Genomic DNA, 20,574 nt, shown 5'->3' on the forward strand with positions numbered 1-20,574 from the left:
CAGCGGCTCACATCTGCAATCCCAGCATTATGGAGGATCAAGGTGGGAGGATTACTAGAGGTCAGGAGTTCGAGACCTGGCCAACATGGTGAAATCCTGTCTCTACTAAGAATACAAAAATCAGCCAGGCGTGGTGGCGGGTGCCTGTGATCCCAGCTACTTGGGAGGCTGAGGCAGGAAAATTGCTTGAAATCAGGAGGTGGAGATTGCAGTGAGCCGAGTTCACGCCACTGCACTCAAGCCTGGGCAACAAAGCAAGACTCCGTTTCAGAAAATAAAAAAAAGTTTCAGGATGAAGAGTGACGACTTAATGAGTGTGGGGTATCCTTTTAGGATGATGGAAAAGTTCTGGAACTAGATAGTGGTGTTGGCTATATAACACTGTGAAGGTATTTTAATACACTGAATTGTATACAGTCGTGCACTGTATAATGACATTTCAATCAATGATAGATTGTGTATAAAACAGTAGTCCCATAGGAGTATAACGGAGCTGAAAAATTCCTATCACCTAATGACACAGTAGCCATCATAACATCATGGCATAACTTACTACTCAGATGTTGGTGTGATGCCAGGGTAAACAAACCTACTGCACTGCAAGTCATGTGAAAGTATAACACAGGCTGGGCATGGTAGCTCATGCCTGTAATCTCAGCACTTTGGGAGGTCAAGGTGGGCGGATCACCTGAGGTTGGGAGTTCAAGACCAGCCTGGCTAACATGGTGAAACCCCATCTCCATAAAAAATACAAAAAAATTAGCTGGGCATGGTGGTGCACACCTGTAATCCCAGCTACTTGAGAGGCTGAGGCAGGAGAATCGCTTGAACCCGGGAGGCAGAGGTTGCAGTGAGCTGAGATAGCACCACTGCACTATAGCCTAGGCAACAGAGTGAGACTCCATCTCCAAAAAAAAAGAGAAAGCATAACATATACATAACACTTGATAAAAAATGGCTGTTACTGGTTTATGTATTTACTATACACTACTTTTTATTATGTTAAGAGTGCACTCCTTCCACTAAAACAAAGTTTACCATCAAACAGCCTCAGACAGGTCCTACAGGAAGTATGGAAGTATTCCAGAAGAGGGCACTGTTATCATAGGAGACGACAGTTTCATGTATGTGTCGCTCTTGAGGACCCTCCAGTGGGACTAGATGTGGAGGTGGAAGACAGTGATACTGATGCTCCTGATCCTGTGTAGGCCTAGGCTACTGTGTGTATTTGCATCCTAGTTTTCAACAGAAAAGTTTAAAAAGTGAAAAACAAAAAAAAAAAAACAGAAAAAACAAACCACTATTTAATAGAAAAAAGTATATAGAATAAGGATATAGCTGGGCATGGTGGCTCACGCCTATAATCTTAGTGACTCGGGAGGCTGAAGCAGGAGGACCACTTGAGGCCAGGAGTTCAATACTAATCTGTGAAACACAACAAGACCCCATTTCTTAAAAAATTAAAAAAAAAATTAAAAGAAAACCAAACAAAATTAGCTGGGCGTGGTAGTGCAGGTCTGTAGTCCCAGCTACTTGGGAGGTTGAAGTGGGAGGATTGCATGAGTCCAGGAGTTCAAGGCTGTAGTGAGTGATGACAATGCCATTGCACTCAAGCCCTGGCAAAAGAGCAAGATACTGCCCCGGCTCAGAAGATAAGGATATAAAGAAAATGTTTTTGTAGTTGTACAACATGTTTATGTTTTAGGCTATTACAAAAGAGTTTAAAAGAATTTAAAAGTTGATAAAGAAAACAAGGCACAGTAAACCAAGGTGAATTTATTAAAGAAAAATAAAATAAATTTAGTGAAGCCTAAATGTAACATATTTATGAAGTCTACAATAGTGTAATGTCCTAGGCCTTCACATTCACTCACCACTCACTCACTGACTCACCTAGAGCAATTTTTAGTCCTGCAAGCTCCATTCATGGTATTTACGGTATATGTATGTGTGTGTGTACACATATGTGTGTGTGTGTATATATCTATATATACAGATGCACCATTTGAAAAATATCTTATACTGCATTTTTACTGCACTTTTTCTGTTTAGATACTCAAATACTTACCATTGTGTTCCAACTGCCTACAGTACTCAGTGCGGAAACATACTGTACAGGTTTGTAACCTAGGAGCAATAGGCTATGCCATATAGCTTAGGTGTGTAGTAGACCATACCATCTGGATTTGTGTAAGTATATGATGTTCGCACAATGATGAAATCACCTAATAACACATTTCTCAGAATGTATGCCTGTTGTTATGTGACTCACGACTGTACTTTAAAATGGCCAACTTTATGTTATCTGTATCCTACCACAATATACAAAACAAAAAAGGTTTCAGGGTCATCTGGGAACTTTTTTATTTCTCTTCCAATGTTCAGCATACCAATTCAAGTATTGAAAACTCTAAGAAGTCCTTTAAAGAAATCTGTATAACTTTATATGTCAGTATTTCTCCAACTTATCACATTTCTGTAAGTCAAAGACACATAATTTCACAGTTTCTGAAATAGAAATAAATCTTTACAATTTATGTGTACAGCTGTTGTGGTGGTATTCTTTGTGTGCCTAGAAGTGATTATTAAGCTGTAGTGCACTGTCCTCTTCAAACCAAGGAATTACGGAATTTTCTTGCAGAAACTTTTGCTTGAGGCTTATAGTCTACTAATACCTCAGAAGACCCAGGTGTTGTCTACTGCTTACAATGGTAGCCCCCAAAGTGGAGTGTGTGAAAAAAACAAATCACAACTTTATCATTCTTTCATAATTTTTATATATAGGTAGCTATCTATATAAAACAATATACATAATACATAAGGACAAAAATGTACACAATATATAAGGAGAAACAAATCTAACTATACATATAAAACAATGTATATAATATATAAGGACAGTAGTTAAAAAAAGAAAAAGAGAACCTATTCTTTTAGGGCTCTGCTCTTGTGTAGCTAGCAAGACCTAGAGCTGAAACTCTGCCCTAACTCCAGGTTACCTTTTCTCTCTCCAGATATGAAATGTGAAGGGTGGCCAGGGGCACTATGTCAGGGATGCTAAGCTTGCAAACCTGCCTTTCAGAAATTCTTCGTCTTTACCTCTCAAAGCAGTTAAACCATCATTTCCTTGAAAAACTTAGAATATGCTCCTTAAATTGTGTCAGGGCACTAATCCTAGAAGTTATCAAGTCTCTCACTTTAGAGTCTTCATAAAGTATTAAAAATGCAACTTAAGGCCAGGCACGACGGCTCATGCCTTTCTAGCACTTTGGGAAGCTAAGGTGGGCGGATCATGAGGTCAGGAGTTCAAGACCAGCTTGACCGACATGGTGAAACCCCGTCTCTACTAAAAATACAAAAATTATCCAGGTGTGGTGGCGGGCACCTGTAATTCCAGCTACTTAGGAGGCTGAGGCGGGAGAATCGCTTGAACACGGGAGGCAGAGGTTGCAGTGAGCTGGGATCATGCCACTGCACGCAAGCCTGGGTGACAGAGCGAGACTCCAATAAAAAAAAAAAAAAAAAAAAAAAAAAGAATGCAACTTAAAAGAACAGAAAACTTCACCAACAAAACTATTCTTTGAACAGGAAGCAATCATAGAGCAATGCTCTTTTGAGTTTTCCTCAGATGTGACAGAAAAACTACTAGCAAGACCATATATTTTCTTAACTCAAGAACCAGACTATTTATGCCAGCCCAAACCTAGAAATATTAATAACTTGGGCAACTGTGGAAACAAAGAATCCCAAATCCCAGGAACCAACTGGGTATGGTGTATTTCCCCTGATACTGAAGGCGCATCCTTGATCCTATTTCACAATGACAATGTCCAGTCTAAGAATGTGGCAAAATGGAGAAGCAAATCCAAAAGATGAGAATTTTCCAGGTAGGTGTAAAAACTGTTAGATGTTAATTCTGATTGCTGGTGAGATACATTAAAGAATATTGTTTTAAATAAACTTAAACCAATTGTTTTGTTTTCTCTGATACAAAATGTTGGTTTGTATACTCTAAAATTATTTCTTCTCTCATGCCGCATGAAATAGTCCAAAAACACTCCGCTTTGTTGAATCCTATACAAGTTCCGGTAAAAAAACCCGTAACCTTTCTGCATGTCCAAGCATTCAAGCACACACCCCCATCCCTGCCCTGGGGCCTTTCAAAAACAAACAAACAAACAAAAAAACCTTGTCACCTAAAGTGACTGTAGTAGAGGCATTTGAGAATTTCAGACAGTATCCAAAGAGATATCTGATCTAAACAAATGAAAAAACTGCCACTCCCAATCTTGAGTCAGCATCATGGTTGCTTAAAGCTATGTTAAATAACCTATCCTTTGCGCTCTGAATGTAAGTAGCCATAGTTTTAAAAGTGGTATTGTTTTAAAAAAAAACAAACCACTCCCATTTCAATCCAATGATTATGAAGACTAACTAGGAAAATCAGACAAATCAGAAAGAAATCTAACTTATTTTTTGAGACGGAGTTTCACTCTTGTCGCCCAGGCTGGAGTGTAGTGCACTGCAACCTCCGCCTCCAGGGTTTAAGAGATTCTCCTGCCTCAGCTTCCTGAGTAGATGGGATTACAGGCTCACCACCATGCCTGGCTAATTTTTGTATTTTTAGTAGAGATGGGGTTTGACCATGTTGGTCAGGCTGGTCTCAAACTCCTGACCTTATGTGATTCGCCCGCCTTGGCCTCCCAAAGTGCTGGGATTACAGGCATGAGCCACTGTGCCTGGCCCAAATCTAACTTTTAATACCATCACGGTATAAAACAAATATATTTGTACTCTCACTTATTCCACACTCACCTTGTTATACTAGGTTCTCAATCCTTTGGAAATACAAAATGTCTTTAAAGTTCCTTGACACCTATTTTGCATTTAGGGGTACCTTGTATCCCAACTGTTGGAGATTTCTCCAAGTGTCCATACTTTGAACAGAAAAGTCAGAATCCTAGGAATAACCATCTTTAAAGATGCTTTAAAGCCCAGAGTTTTCACTGGTGTTTCCCTGTGCCTTTGCATGTTTATCTAGAATTCCAGAGGCCTAAAATAAGGATCTAGAGCTATTCTAGGACATGCACTGCTTGGTTCACTGCTTCATTAACCTGCCCTAGTTTAGCAAAAAACTTGCCAGCCCTCCTTCCATGAAAGTATTCACTCAGCTACTTTAACGGGGAATGTTAACAGTAATCTCACTCAAGTTTTTCAAAAGATTTTCTATTCTCCCTGTGGCCTTTACATCAGGAACATATATGGGCAGGAAAAGGGAGGCAGCAACCTCTATGCTAGTTTTTGGAGAGAAACTATGGTATGAAAAGACTGCAAGTCCATGTGCTTTTTAAAAAGAAAAGGTCAAAGATACATACCTGTTTCATCCTTGCTGCAGCTCTATTTGAAAACAGAATCGACCTCTCCTTTTGGAAGCAGCATGGGCACATTTCAAGGGCTCGACTGTAAGAACTTTCAGCTTCTATATAATCTGAGGATGATAAGATAAAGGATGAGTGGTCATTATGATTTTATTCCTGATACTACTATATTCCGCAGGATCTCAGAAGCACTGTTTTCCATTCATAGGATGAAGGTTTCGAGTTAAAAGATGGTCATAGTCTATTAAGTCCAGGGCAGTAAAAATCACTTCCTCCTTTCTTCTCTCTTTAAAGGAACAGTGCTCACTTGTGCCAACCTCACAGACTGTGCTTGGTGAACTGACAGCTGAACATGCTGTCAGCGACAAGCCCTCAATACTCAGGAGTCCTGGCATTCCCTCAATATTCAGTTTTCATTTGGCTGGGCAATTCAGAAAGGAGTTTTCAAAGGAGGTTAGAGACCTAGAGAGAGGAAAGAGACTAAACTCTGGGATCCATGGCCTGAGATAAAGAAAAAAAGTATATTTGTTTTAATTAAATCTGTTGTGCTTTCATACAGTCAACCTGGCTAAAACGGCATCTGTGAAATGTTTGAAGAGAGACATTTGATAGAGCTAAAAGGAACAATGTAAAAATCAATATTTAAATCAAGACCTTAAAAGAGAAAATGGCGAAAAAGAGAATTATGGTCAGGATACTAACAGAAAATTGCCTATGTACTCCTTTCTCAGGTTTGAAATATTTAATATTAACATACAAAAAATATGCTTTCAAAATTAGAAGTATTTATTCTATTAGAAAAAAATATTAATGATTACTAAACCAGGAAATAGAAGAAAAAAAATTAAAATCTGAAATCAGATAATAGGGTAACTTTTGGGGAAAAAAAGAAAAAAATAAAAAACCTGAAAATAACTGGGGAAAAATCTTAACACGCCTAGATTTCTGACGGATATATACTTTGAGATGTGACAGAAGACTTTTGCTCTAAGATCAACTAGTTACCCCAAATTATCAGAATGAACCCCACCAACTTATTTCTAAGCAAATGTAGAAAATGCAGGACATGAAGAATCTCTCTACTTAAGGCATCCAAAGAAAATGGCACATGAAAGAGCAACCCTTCTGAAGCAGTCTGGAGAATTTAAAAAAAGAAAGAAAGCAGGAACAACCAAAGGACAGGCAGCCCTAGGCCGTACCAGAGCAGTCAGGCCTGCTTTTACAGCCCCACAGCAGGTGAGGAGTGGGGACTCTGCTTTTACAGCAACGCAGCACATAACCTTTTAACTTTCCAGGTTAGTGTTTTTCAAAGCAAGACCTCAGAGTTTCACCCTTGATTCTAGATTAACGGATAGTGGATTACAGAAAGACCATGCATGTGCCAAGAGACAAATGGTAACTTGTCACCATCAGATGAATAATTTGGCCTGTTTAAAAATCCAAAATGCCAAGGTACTGGGAAGCAACATTGTGTTGTGAAGTTTGGTTTTGGGGTTTCTTCAAATGTTCTTTGGGATTTCTTCACAGACTCTATAACAGGATGAGGAGTCAAGATGACCAGATTATCAGTGCTGAAAGTTATCTTACCTCCTTTCTTAAACTGTTCATTTCCCTCCTCCTTTAGTCTAGTGCTCTCTTCTCTTCTTTTCTGAAAGAGATCGGAGAATTACATAATTTCTCAATATTATTATACGTGAACAAAAAGGTGAGCTTTCTTTACACACAAGCCTATTTAATAAGCAACAGTCTGACTTTTGAGAACTGGATCAGTTTCACCAAAACCTTGTACAGTGTTAGAGGAAAAAAAACACATGACCATCGGGCTAATTACCAATTTGATTCTTGATGTTTAAAACAAAAAAATGTAGGTTTTCTTGGCATGTCTTTTGCTTTCTATGTTTCTGGCTTTTGCATGGAATGATAATTATAGTATCACTTAATTTCTACTTACTCAGAAATGAAACTAAATAACATACCCACTGTTGTACATACCAGTGTAAATTCAAATTCTAGCTTCCAGTACTTACTAGTTATGTGACCTTGGACAAGTTTCAGAATCTTTCTGAGCCTTAGTCTCTTCATTTCAAAAATGAAGCTTTAATAGTATTATGGAATACTGTTTAATGGATTAATGTAATAATATATGTAAAGCTGCTGATACAGTGACTAGCAAATAAGGGCTCAATAAAAAATCAGCTATTATTTTCTGTGAAATAAGTACTTTAATCCTTATAGATATAAGAACCCTTCATGGTTTGTGTCATGAAGGAGACACAGTATGCGAGGAGAGCACATTTGCGGGGACAAGCCATGTCTGTAGGGTTAGGGCAGTATACTGTTAGCAGGTTAACACAGGAAAATGTGAAGAAACCTAAATAAATTAGTCTGTCTTTTCTTAGCTTATTCAAACAACACAGAAACTCGCACAGATGGCCAAAAACTCATCAAATACAAAGGCTGAGAGAATATTTTCCTGCAAAGCCAAGTAGACACCCGCTGAGTGTGTGCACTTTCTTCTGGAACATCTTAACAATATAACTGGCACAAGCCAAACCAGAAGAGTCTGCCTGCCTGCCACCTTTTGACAGTGCTTTAAAATAAAAACAACAAAACCCCCCCAAAAGAGAGAATCCCCCCAAAGTCCCCCCCTTTTTATTTTTTAAAGAGATAGGGTCTCGCTATGTTGCCCAGGCTTGAGTACAGTGGCTATTCACAGATGTGATCAACACACACTATAACCTTGAACTCTTGGGCTCAAGTGATCCTCCTGCCTCAGCTTCCTGAGTAGGTGGGACTATAGGTGCACACCACTGTGCTGAGTTCTTTCTTCCTTCTTGAAGCTTCTGACTAAATAATCTCAAAGGGAGGAAATACAGTTTGAGCAGGGTATTTCATGCACAAGAGAAGCCTGGAACCTAAACAACTGTTCTTTTTAGCATTAGGAACTGATATGGTCTGTGTCCCTACCCAAATATCCCCACAGGTCGAGGGACGGACCCTGGATCATGGCGGGGTTCTCCCATGTTGTTCTCATGATAGTGAGTTCACTCTCATGAGAACTGATGGTTTTCAAGTGCCACACTTTAAAACCATCAGCTTCCCCTTCACTTTCCTCCATGACTGTAAGTTTCGTGAGGCCTCTGCAGACATGTGGAACTGTGAGTCAATTCAACCTCTTTTGTTTATAGATCACCCAGTCTCAGGCAATTCTTAATAGCAGTGTGAAAACGGACTAATATAGGAACCAAAGTAAAAATATTCTTTCTCTGGAAAAGATTTGTCAATATGCTATTGATGAGACCGGGTATTTCCCAAATGTCTTATTATTACACTGCGGATTAAACACAGCACTTGACGAATCTCAATGAAGAAACTAAAAGGTAAGTATAGAGTGAATCTAATTTTTATGATAGGTACTATGTGCCAGACACATAGCAGATACACATAAAAATTCATTTTAAGATATAATGTATCTGAGGGAAGGGCTATTCTAAAGGAATTCAGAAAAAAATAAAATATAAGAACATGGCCATATTTACCTAGTACTACCCATAAGAAAGATGCTTGGATTGTAATGATCTCTACTGTATTGATTAGGGTTATTGGATACAAGCAAAAGACTATCTTAAGCAAAAAACTTTAGGGGGCAGGCTCACTGGAAAGACATCAGCGTTCACAGAATCAATGAGAGGCTTAAAGAATAGGCTTAGAAAGCAGGTAGAGCTTGGCCGGGCACGGTGGCTCACGCCTGTAATTCCAGTACTTTGGGAGGCTAAGGTGGGCGGATCATGAGGTCAAGGGGTCGAGACCATTCTGGCCAACATGGTGAAACCCCGTCTCTACTAAAAATACCAAAAAGAAAAAAAAAAAAAAAAGTAGCTGGATGTGGTGGTGCGTGCCTGTAGTCCCAGCTACTCAGGAAGCTGAGGTAGGAGAATTGCTTGAACCTGGGAGGCGGAAGTTGGAGTGAGCCAAAGTTGTGCCACTGCACTCCAGCCTGGCGACAGAGTGAGACTCGTCTCAAAAAAAAAAAAAAAAAAAAAAAAAAAGAAAGCAGGTAGAACTCAAGGAGGCTTTGTTAAGAAGCAGAAACAGAATGCATGAGTGTCTTTTAGTGAAAGACTTGCCAGGACAGGGCTGCGGTGGTAGCAAATCAACTCTAACCATTCCATTTTCTTTGCTTCACTCAATCTAGATTCAAGGTCTTGGTCAGAAGCATCTAATATACCAAGCATCGATCACAAGCCTTGGTTGTCAGAGCATGAAGTGAGAGACATGGGGTACTGCCACTCAATAAGATCACAACCCAAGATAATTCCTCCAAATAGGAAGGGGTATTGGATGTTGGCAAGCAAAGAGAACATAACAAATTCAGTTAACAGTTATTTAAGAAACAAATTCTTCATAGAGGGGTTAAATCATCAAGTCACTAGAGCTTAATGCCCATCCTTTAGGAGTTTTCAATTTCTTTAGCATTAACTGTAAATCTTAAGCTACTTTCTGATCTATAATCTTCTCTTCAGAGCCAACTCATTAGGAATCTTCTATGAACACAGATGAATCAATCAGACTGCCAGATCAGGCTCTTGTGAAGTAAGTGTGTATGTGTGTATTCATGTTTTAGGAGACCAATCATTCTTTGGGAAATTTGTAACATCAAGTTCCCAATGGGCAAAGCCAAGACCCAAGTATTCAGAAAGGAATTAGTGCTGAGGGCCAGCCGGAGCAGCCAGCTTGAGAAATACTCACCATGTCTTTATTTTTATTTTCAGAGACAGGGTCTCCTTCTGTTGTCCAGGCTGGAGTGCAGTGGCACCATAAGAGTTTACCGTAACCTTGAACTCCTGGGCTCAAGCAATCCTTCTGAGTAGCTGGGACTATAAGCAAGCACCACTGCCTGCCCCTAGGTAATTTTTTTCTGTTTTTAGTAGACATGGGGTCTCACTGTGTTGGCCAGGTTGGTCTTAAACTCTTGGGCTCAAGCAGTCTTCTCACATCAGCCTCCCAGTGTGTTGGGATTATAGGTGTGAGCCAGTGTGCCCAGCCCTCATCTTGTCTTTCTAACTTGAAGGACTGAAAGTTGACCTAGCCAAGCGAAAGGCTCCAGAATGTAATTCTGAGGTTATTATTATTATTTTTTTTTTTGAGACAGACTCTCACTCCATCACCCAGTCTAGAGTGCAGTGGTGTGATCTTGGCTCACTGCAACCTCCACCTCCCAGGTTCAAGTGATTCTCGTGCCTCAGCCTCCTGAGTAGCTGAGTTTACAGGCATGCGCTACCACACCTGCCTAATTTTTTATATTTTTAGTAGAGATGGGGTTTCACCATGTTGCCCAGGCTGGTCTTAAACTCCAGGCCTCAAGTGACTTGCCTGCCTCGGCCTCCCAAAGTTCCAGGATTATAGGTGTGAGCTGAGGTCAATTACTCTAAGTAAGGTATTCCATTGTTTCAACTGATAACTCACAACCCAATGGGGCCCACTGAGTAGTAAACACTGAAAAAGAACTGCTGCTTCCCTCTCCACAGACTGTGCAAATTAAGAGTAATGCAATTATCAGTATCATGCTGAACATCTCCTTGGAAACAGCTAAAAATAGCACTTTGAGGAGCAAGTTGAACTATTTCCCAGCTGTGCCGAGACTGAATTGATGATCCCAGTACAAAGACTGGAGTTTTTTTCTGCTGAATATATTCTTTCTCCAAAGGATGACAGGCATACAGTACAATATTACTGGAATCCGAGGCTAGATATGATAAATTGTGTACGGGTCTTCCTTAGCGTGCTAGGTGCCAGAAGCACTCACACATACGTGAGCTGGCAGTGCTGATATTCTGCAGCACTATCAGGGGAGTCTTTCCAGGTTCTGTTCTATGAACAGAAGCTTCTAATGTGGTTAAAGCCCTTACATACCTCCACAATGCCTCTTAACACATTCCAGAGAGGCCTCACAGGGAAATATCTGATTTTGAATTATACTTTTATAGAAATGGAAACCAAAGAAATTTTACAAGGCCCTTTACTCAGTACTTTCTTCTCCATCACTGAAAACTTAGGGGGAAATAGTGACATTATCCTGCATTGTAAATGATCACAGGAACTGCCAAGGAAAGTCCCAAACAGATAATGCTCTCAAAGAATGGAGCTTATTTGAAAAGTTACTACCACAACTGTAAACTTCTCAACTTGGTATTCAAAATTCATTACAACCTACACCAGTACAGCGCTTCACTGCTGAAAATCTGCTGTCACATACATTAGCTCATTTGTTTTTCAAGATAATTTTGAGAGGTGGACATGGAGGTCTTGACTCATTTTACAGATGAGAAAAATCAAGGTTCAGAAATCTCTTGTTCACACTACATCAAGCTTCTGTTCCAACCAACTCAACCTATGCAACACAAGTCCTCTTTGCTAGACAGTCTGATCTCACTATTGTCTCTCAAAGCTTACCATGCTTTTCCCTCATCCCATTTGTTTGCTTATGTGTCCCCCATGTCCTTCCATGGAGTATCTCTTTCATATTCTCCTCTTTCATATTCTCCTCCCAACTCTCTCACACCAAATTTTCTGTAGTTTTCAAAGTCTAGTACAAACCATAGCTCCTCCCTGGGGCCACCTTTTACTTATTTTCCCACATTATCTTTCTTTGAATGCAGACTATACACACTGCTTTTAATTTTGTAATTCAATTCTGCCTTAGAGATTGTTTTAAATTATGAACACAACAAAAGCACTGCAAAAAATCTGGAGTGTTACTTAATGCTTAAATGGTTTCATGCGTTGTAGAAGCTTTTTGGCCCTCAGACCTGGGCAGAAGAGTCTCTCGTCAAGGGCCCCCTCTTGTGGGCCCCACCCATATCCCATACGGCCCTTTTAAACTATGCTCCAGGTAACCGAGTTCTCTAGGATTTCAAGTTCAAGCCTCCCTAGCCCACTTCCAGAATCTGCGTGGGTATTTTACCTGGGTTTATTTAACTTTGTTGCAGGTTTACGTAATATTCTGGGTGTAGTATTCTGTACTTTGCCTACCCTAGATCTGGCCATATCTCCAAGAAGTCCTAGGCCAATTTTTACTTACTTACTTACTTATTTAAAGGCAGGGTCTCGCTTTGCCACCCAGGCTAAAGAGATCATGGCTCACTGCAGCCTCAACCTCCTGGGCTCAAGCAATCCCCCCACCTCAGTTTCCTCAGGATCTAGGACCATAGGTGCATACCACCACGTCTGGCTTTTTTTTTTTTTTGTAGAGATGGCGGAGGGGGGGTCTCACTATGTTGCCTAGACTGGTCTTAAACTCCTGGGCTCAAGTGATCCTCCCACTAGAGCCTTACAAGGTGCTGAGATTACAGGTGTGAGTCACCCCATTCAGCTGAGTGCTGGATTCTTTTAGTGTGGAACAGTGTTTAGAAACAAAGATCTGGTGTCAGTGTGTTCACTGTTACCAGGGTGTTATTGCTTTTAGGCCCTCTCTGTGAAGAAACCCAGGAAATACATCTTAAACAAAATGAAACCCTTATGAGTCCAAAGAACACATACAAGTGAAATCCAACAACACAGGGTTCTTCCTCACATTCCTCCACAGTGAAAACTCTGGTTCTCAGAAGAGTGACTTTATTAATTTGCTCTATCCTACAATAAACAAGAGTTCCAAAATTACTATACGAATATCATTACCAACAATGAACCTACTATGTAAAGTTCAAGGTTTTGTTGCAGTCAGAGTCTGTGTCCAAAGTTAATGGAATTATCTTTTCTATATAATCAATTCATGATTGTTATGTAATTTGTTTCTGTTTACAGTCAATTTTAAGGCTTGTTTTTTTTCTCATCCTTTCTGATTTTATTTTTTGAAAATAAAAAAAATTATTTACACAGTTCAAAAATAGGTGGAATTTCTGATGTGGTGAAGTAAGGAGGTTGTCAAAATCCTTTTCCTTAAAGCCAACTGTAAAACTGGACAGGCCGGGGCAGTAGCTCACACCTGTAATCCCAGTACTTTGGGAGGTCGAGGTGGGTGAACCGCCCGAATCAGGAGTTTGGACCATTCTGGGCAACATGGTGAAACCCTGTTTCTGGCAAAAAGCCAAAAAAGTTAGCCATGTGTGGTGGTGCGCACCTGTGGTTTCAGCTACTCTGGAGGCTGAGGTGGGAGGATCGCCTGAGCCCAGGAAGTTGAGGCCATGATTGTGCCACTGCACTACAGCCTAGGCCAGAGAGTGTGGCTTTGCTTCAAAAAATAAAAAGAATAAGTAAACTTGAAATTGTATTGGAAAAAATTATCCAAGCTGAAGAATGAAAACAAAAAGACTGAAGAAAAATGAATAGGACCCTCTTGACATGAATGGAAGACCCAGAAGAAGGGAAGAAAGAGAACAGAACAAATGTTTGAAGAAATAAAGGCTGATAACTTTAAAATTTTGATGAAAAATGTTAATCTAAAGATCCAAGAAGCTCATCTCAGTGAACCTCAAGTAGACTAGAAAGATCTACATCTGAGGACACCACTGTGTCAAGAGTGATGAGAGATAAAGAGAAAATAAAGCCACAAGAGAAAAATGATAAAAGACAACAAGACTATTAATTTCTGACATCTCACCAGAAACAGTGGAGGGCAGAAGGCAGTGTAATGATATATTTAAAATGGTGAACCAGAAAAATTTTCAAGACAGATTATACATTTAACAAAACTACCTCAAGATGAAGGCAAAATAAAGACTTTCACAATGAACAAAGGGAATTTACTGCTGTGAAATCTGCCTCACAAAACATATTAAAGTCCTTCAGGCTGGAGGAAATGACAGTAGATGGTCACTCAAAACCACAGGAGGAAATGAAGAACACCAGAAATGGTAAGCAGATATAAGACTCTAATGTTATTTTCTCTCTTCTTTAATTTCTTTAAAAGACAAAAGATTATAAAATGACACTCAGTGGTTAGGTTTACAACATATATTGATATAATGTACATGACAATGATAGTTCAAAGTGGAGGACAGGAAATGGAGCTATGCTAAAGCAAAGCTTCTATCAATACAGTTCACTGAGAATAAGTAGTATTAAACTAAAGTAGGGCTGGGCACAGTGGCTCCCGCCAGTAATCTCAGCACTTTGGGAGGCCAAGGCAGGTGGATCGCTTGAACTCAGGAGTGTGAGAACAGTTTAGGCAACGGCAAAACTCCATCTCTACAAAAAATACAAAAATTAGCTGGGCATGGTGGTGTGCACCTGTAGTCCAGATACTCAGGAGGCTGAGGTGGGAGGATCACTTGAGCCCAGGGAGGTGGAGGCCACAGTGATCCATGATTGCAGCCACTGTACTCCAGCCTGGGCAACAGAGTGAGACCCTGTCTCAAAAACAAAAACAAAAACAAAAAAATTCCGGAAAACTAAAGTAGACTATAAAAAGATGTGCATTACAATTCCTACAGCAACCATTAAGAAAATAGCTAAAAGTAAACAGTTAATAAAATCCAAAGTATTATAATAGCATGCACAAAATATTATCTAATACAAAAAGAGGCAGTAAAAAAGAAACAGGAATAAAGAATACATGAGACTTGTAAAAGACAAATGACTAATGTAAATCCAACCATATAAATAAGCAGATTAAATATGAATGGACTAAACAACTCAAAGAGCAGAGATTATCACACTGGATTTAACAAGATTCAATCATATGCCGACTATAAGATGCATACTTTACATTCAAAGACATATACAGTTTGAAAGTAAAAGTATAAAAAAAGGTACTGTGTAAACAGCAACCTTAAGAGAAGTAGCTGAAGTGCTATCAGACAAAATAGGCTTTAAGACAAGATATAGGCCGGGCGCGGTGGCTCAAGCCTGTAATCCCAGCACTTTGGGAGGCTGAGACGGGCGGATCACGAGGTCAGGAGATCGAGACCATCCTGGCTAGCACGGTGAAACCCCGTCTCTACTAAAAAATACAAAAAACTAGCCGGGCGAGGTGGCGGGCGCCTGTAGTCCCAGCTACTCGGGAGGCTGAGGCAGGAGAATGGCGTAAACCCGGGAGGCGGAGCTTGCAGTGAGCTGAGATCCGGTCACTGCACCCAGTCTGGGCAACAAGAGTGAAACTCTTATTCAAAAAAAAAAAAAAAAAAAAAGACAAGATATATTACTGGAGACCAAAAAAGGGGGTATTTCATAATGGTAAAAAGGTCAACAAATTGGGAAAATATAACAATTATAGGTGTATACGTATCTAACAGCAGAACCATAAAAACATAAAGGAAAAACTGAATTCAGAGGAGAAACAGACAATCCAACACTAGTTGAAGATTTCAATACCCCAATATCAGAAATTGCTTAAACAACCAGAGGTACAATACACACGGAAAAACATACAGAAATGTACCACTTAGTACACTGTTGCAAAATATACATTCACAAAACTACTATACAAATTAAGATAGAGAGCACTGCCAGAACCTCAGAAGCTTCCAGTGTACTCCTTTCTAAATTCTCTCACCACGACATCCCTAGCCAAACAACTTTTCTTCATAACTTGAAGGAGTTAAATAATTGAGGTTATCATACTTTTATAACATTGTGGAATGTACGCTTGCAACCTTTAGAAAACCAAGTATCTAAAAATGATTTTTAAGAGATCTTCTATGTTCTATTCTAGACCTGAAATATTTTATGGTCTATGTTCATTGAATTTTAACTTAATAGCTATAGTTAATAGTTCCTGATTGCGCTTGTCTGCTAGTCATTTAATCCTTATGATCCCATTTTATGCCAAGTTAAATGATAGAGCTAGGACAGATGTAACATTTCCAAGTTAATGTTTTTAGGTGAGGTGGTGCACACCTTAGTCCCAAGTACTTGAGGGACTGAGGTGGGAGAATCGCTTGAGCCCAGGAGTTGCATTGGCAACGAAGCTAGACCCTGTCTTTTAAACAAAACAAAGCAAAACAAAACAAAACAACAAAGTTCATGCTCTTAACCACAAGACCATACTGTCTTCCACAGGTGTGGAAATAAAGAATTGTTTGCAGGAAATAGAACTGAGTAACGCACAGAAACTGCTGCAAAAAGGTGAACACACAGAACTTATATGCTTCATAGTTCTAAAGAAAAAGTCACTTGTAATTCCCTTGGTGTCAAGAACTAGGGATTTGAAAAGAGGATGACACTGCTCCAAAACATGTTATTTAGTTTCAGAGTTCTGATCTATAGTCATTTTGAGACCTATGTTAAAAATAAATCTCACTGGGTGTGGTAGCCCATACCTGTAATCTCAGCACTTCAGGAGGCCAAGGAGTGTGGACTGCTTGAGCTCAAGAGTTTGAGACCAGCGTGGGCAACATGGCAAAACCCCGTCTCTATTGAAAAACAAAAATTAGGCTGGGCGCAGTGGCTCACACCTGTAATCCCAGCACTTTGGGAGGCCAAGGCAGGTGGATCGCCTGAGGTCTGGAATTTGAGACCAGCCTGGCCAACGTGATCAAACCCCGACTCTATAAAAAATATAAAAATTAGCCAGGTGCGGTGGCGGGTGCCTGTAATCCCAGCTACTTGGGAGGCTGAGGCAGGAGAATCACCTGAACCTGGGAGGCAGAGGTTGCAGTGGGCTGAGATTGCACCATTGCACTTCAGCCTGGGTGACACAGTAAGACTTCGTCTCAAAACAAACAAAACAAAACAATAAATAAATAAAAATACAAAAATTAGCTGGGCATGGGGGCTCATGCCTGCAGTCCCAGCTACTCTGGAGACTGAGGTGGGAAGATCACTGGAGCCCAGGAAGTCGAGGCTACAGTGGAATTATGGAATCATGCCACTGCACTCCAGCCTGGGGGACAGAGCAAGACCTGGTCTCAAAAAACAAAGCAAAACAAAACAAAAACAAACCTTTCCTCACTGAATCAAGGGCTTGGACCACAGGACTTAGGTTGTTCTATTATTATTATTATTACTTTTGAGGTGCTAGGATCACTTGAGCACATGAGTTCAAGATCAACCTGGGCAACAAAGCAAAACCCCATGTCCTACAAAAAAAAAAAAAAAAAAAAAAAAAAAAATTGGCTGGGTGTGACAGCAAGTGTCTGCAGTCCCAGCTATGAGGGAGGCTGAGGCAGGAGGATCACTTGAGTCCAGGAGTTTGAGGCTGCAGTAAGCTATGATCATGCCACTGTGCTCCAGCTTGGGCTATTCTAGTCTCTCTTAAAAAAAAAAAAGAAAAGAAAAAAAAAGACACAGGAACTATCATCAACTAGAGAAAACTAAGGCGACACGAAAACTAAATGCAATGGGTCCTGGAACAGAAAAGATGACGTTCATGGAAAATGTGATGAAATCTGAATAAGGTCTGTAGTTTATAGCGCTGTAATAATGTTTATTTCCTGGTTTTGATAACTTCACTATGGCTATGTAAGCTGTTAAAACTAGGGGAAGCTGGAATCTGTTTTTTGCTACTTTCTAAAAAATGTTATTTCAAAAATAAAAAGTTAAAATAGAACTCTCCACCTGGGAAATAATTTTTGTCTTTCAAGAGCTAAATACAGCCTCCAGTAAGGACTTGAAACTCCTACCTCAGTAATGACAGTTTTTCAACAAACTTACGGCACATAATGTGCAGGCACTGTGCTAATGTACACAGCACAGAGAAGGCTCCACCCATTGCTCCCCGACACTTACATGCCAACCAGAGTATACTGATAAAACACGAAACTCCCTAAAATAAAAAGGTAAGCATAGTTACATGTCTTCCTGGCTGAATTATAAGTTTCTTGACAGAGAAAACCATATTCTTCAAGAAAACTTCAGCCTGGGCAACATAGCAAGACTATGCCTCTATTAAAAATAAAAAAAAATTAGCTGGGCGTAGTCCCAGCTACTTGGGAAGCTGAGGCGGAAGGATCACTTGATCCCCGGAGGTTACAATGAGCCATGATTGCGTCACTGCACTCCAGCCTGGGCAAAAGAGCAAAACCCTATTTCAAAAAAAATAAAAAAATAATTAAAAAAAAAACCCAAAAAAACAAACAAACAAACCAATTTTGTCTTTTTCTTTTTTTTTTTTTTTTTAAGACAGAGTTTTGCTCTTTTGCCCAGGGTGGAGTGCAATGATGCAATCTCAGTTCACTGCAACATCTGCTTATAGGGTTCAAGAGATTCTCCTGCCTCAGCCTCCTGAGTAGCGGGGATTACAGGCACATGCCACCACGCCCGGCTAATTTTTTTGTATTTTCAGTAGAGATGGGGTTTCACTTTGTTGGTCAGGCTGGTCTTAAACTTGGCCTCAGGTGATCTGCCCGCCTCGGCCTCCCAAAGTGTTGGGATTACAGGTGTGAGCCACCGCACCTGGCCAATTTTGTCTATTAATTGCAGGTACTAACAAATGTCTGCTGAATGAATAACTCAATTTCTAGAATTACCCTGAATCTATAGCATATGTGAGTTAATTTTCATTTAACTAACAAAGAAATAAGGGTGGAAACTATTACAAGTGTCCTTTCTGAATAAAATTAGCAAATCAAGGATATAAACATCATAAACTGCTTTGCATAAAGAAGATATTCTATAAAGAAGACAAATTACTTTAAATGCTAGTTAGGATGAAAAATGGTATACTAATATTGCTAAGTGAAGACTCTTCCTGTAAAGCAAATATCCATGACTTGGCTATAATCTTACCTTGTCATTTCCTATTTACTAACATAGTACTCCTATCTGCTTAGATTACCCAAAGACGCCTGATTCCATGGCTGTGTAACTCATTCAATGAGCTAAAACTCATAATATTTAGTATGTAGCCAGACATTGTGCTAAGAGCTTCAAATGGATTGATTCACTTGCTTAAAATATTAGAAGTAGCTTGAATTGAATTTTTTAATGGACAACAAAAACACCACCCTTCAAAAAACACAAAAATCCAAGCTAGAGAACTTCAACTGATATAATTTAAAATCCTGGGGTAGCAAGGCAAAATGTTAGAAAGTGCTCCTCTAGTCTCTTATAAATAAACCACTCTTCAACAGACTACAATGCAGTGGCTGAGTAGGGTATTTTACTTTAGGTCAGTGAATACAACATAAACACACTTGACTTGGAGCTTACAAGTGTATATCCCACCTATCATTATTAAATAGTAAAAACTTGCATGAAATACATTTAAACAATAATCTCATATTTAAATAATCCTACGGTAAGCATGTGCTCAACAGACAAACGGATAAAACCAAGACTCTCGCTCCAGCAAGCTTATGTCCATATTATAAATCTATCAGCAGCTCTCTGCTGCCCTCTGCAGTTTTGTGAAGTAATTGCTACAAAATAAAACACACTTGACGCCAAGCACAGTACCCAAGAATCACAGTACCCAGAGATCAATCGCTGGAGTAAAAGAGAGAGTAAAGAGAGCTACATACTTGCTCAATTGCTGGAAAATGGAGGCAAATGCAACAAAACCTTCTGCTTTAGTCTTATCTAGGTGGGACGAGAAAACTACACTTGGAATGCAAATATTGGAACAGCTAGGGACACCACTTCTACAAATTATTCTGAAGGGAATTCCTTATCATTAAAAAAATAAGCTTTTGGTTTTGTCTTCTTTGAAATCAGATATCACTTGCTTTACATATATAAAGACATATCTGTTCTTTCCACGAGTCACCTTTACGTGTCCTCTAGGTAGGCATGAGGGAAGAATCTTTAGATCTAAGCCACAGTTAGAACCTGCCTCTCAATAGGTATTATCCTTCTGAGGAAAAAATGACTGATCTATGAGGAATTAATCTTGGAAACAGTCCCTTGTTTCTTAAATCAGAAAATTCTATTTCCCAAAACACAATTTAATAGAAATAAATTTTCTGTCAGGACTGCTTAAATTCGGCCCAACAAGTTGTTTTTCGACCTTGATCAATGGATGTGGGTAAAAGAAAATCTCCCATTCAGTTCTTCCGACGTTGGACGCAGTCAATGCATGGGTTAGGTCAATACTTCTTGTTTTGGAAGCTTAGTCATCTGTGTCCCTCTGGATCTGTTTCCCACGGGGTGGCCACAGTTCTTCCTATATTGAAATTACCTGGGAGGCTTGCTAACAAAGCAGATGCCTGGTTGTGGGTGTGTGGTATCAGACACTTCTCAGGCTTTGCATGGTTAATACATTTCCTGTGATGCTTAGGCACAACAAAGTCTGGAAACCACTGATCTACACAAAGTGACC

The 20,574-nt window shown here is 39.7% G+C and overlaps 1 protein-coding gene across 2 annotated transcripts in view; it reads right to left on the reverse strand.

The window, feature by feature from the left end:
• The window catches only part of TTC1 (tetratricopeptide repeat domain 1), a 56,131-nt gene that overhangs the window by 23,406 nt on the left and 12,151 nt on the right, over window positions 1-20,574 (reverse strand). For both annotated transcript variants that reach the window (XM_011966682.1, XM_011966681.1), the window contains exons 3-4: window positions 6,966-7,026; window positions 5,376-5,488 (exon numbers count right to left, since the gene is read on the reverse strand). In XM_011966682.1, the coding sequence (XP_011822072.1) occupies window positions 5,376-5,488; window positions 6,966-7,026 (174 nt within the window). The remainder of the gene's footprint in view (window positions 1-5,375; window positions 5,489-6,965; window positions 7,027-20,574) is intronic.

The sequence above is a fragment of the Mandrillus leucophaeus genome, unplaced genomic scaffold, assembly GCF_000951045.1.
Source record: "Mandrillus leucophaeus isolate KB7577 unplaced genomic scaffold, Mleu.le_1.0 Scaffold77, whole genome shotgun sequence".
In the NCBI taxonomy this organism is placed as follows: Eukaryota; Metazoa; Chordata; class Mammalia; order Primates; family Cercopithecidae; genus Mandrillus; species Mandrillus leucophaeus.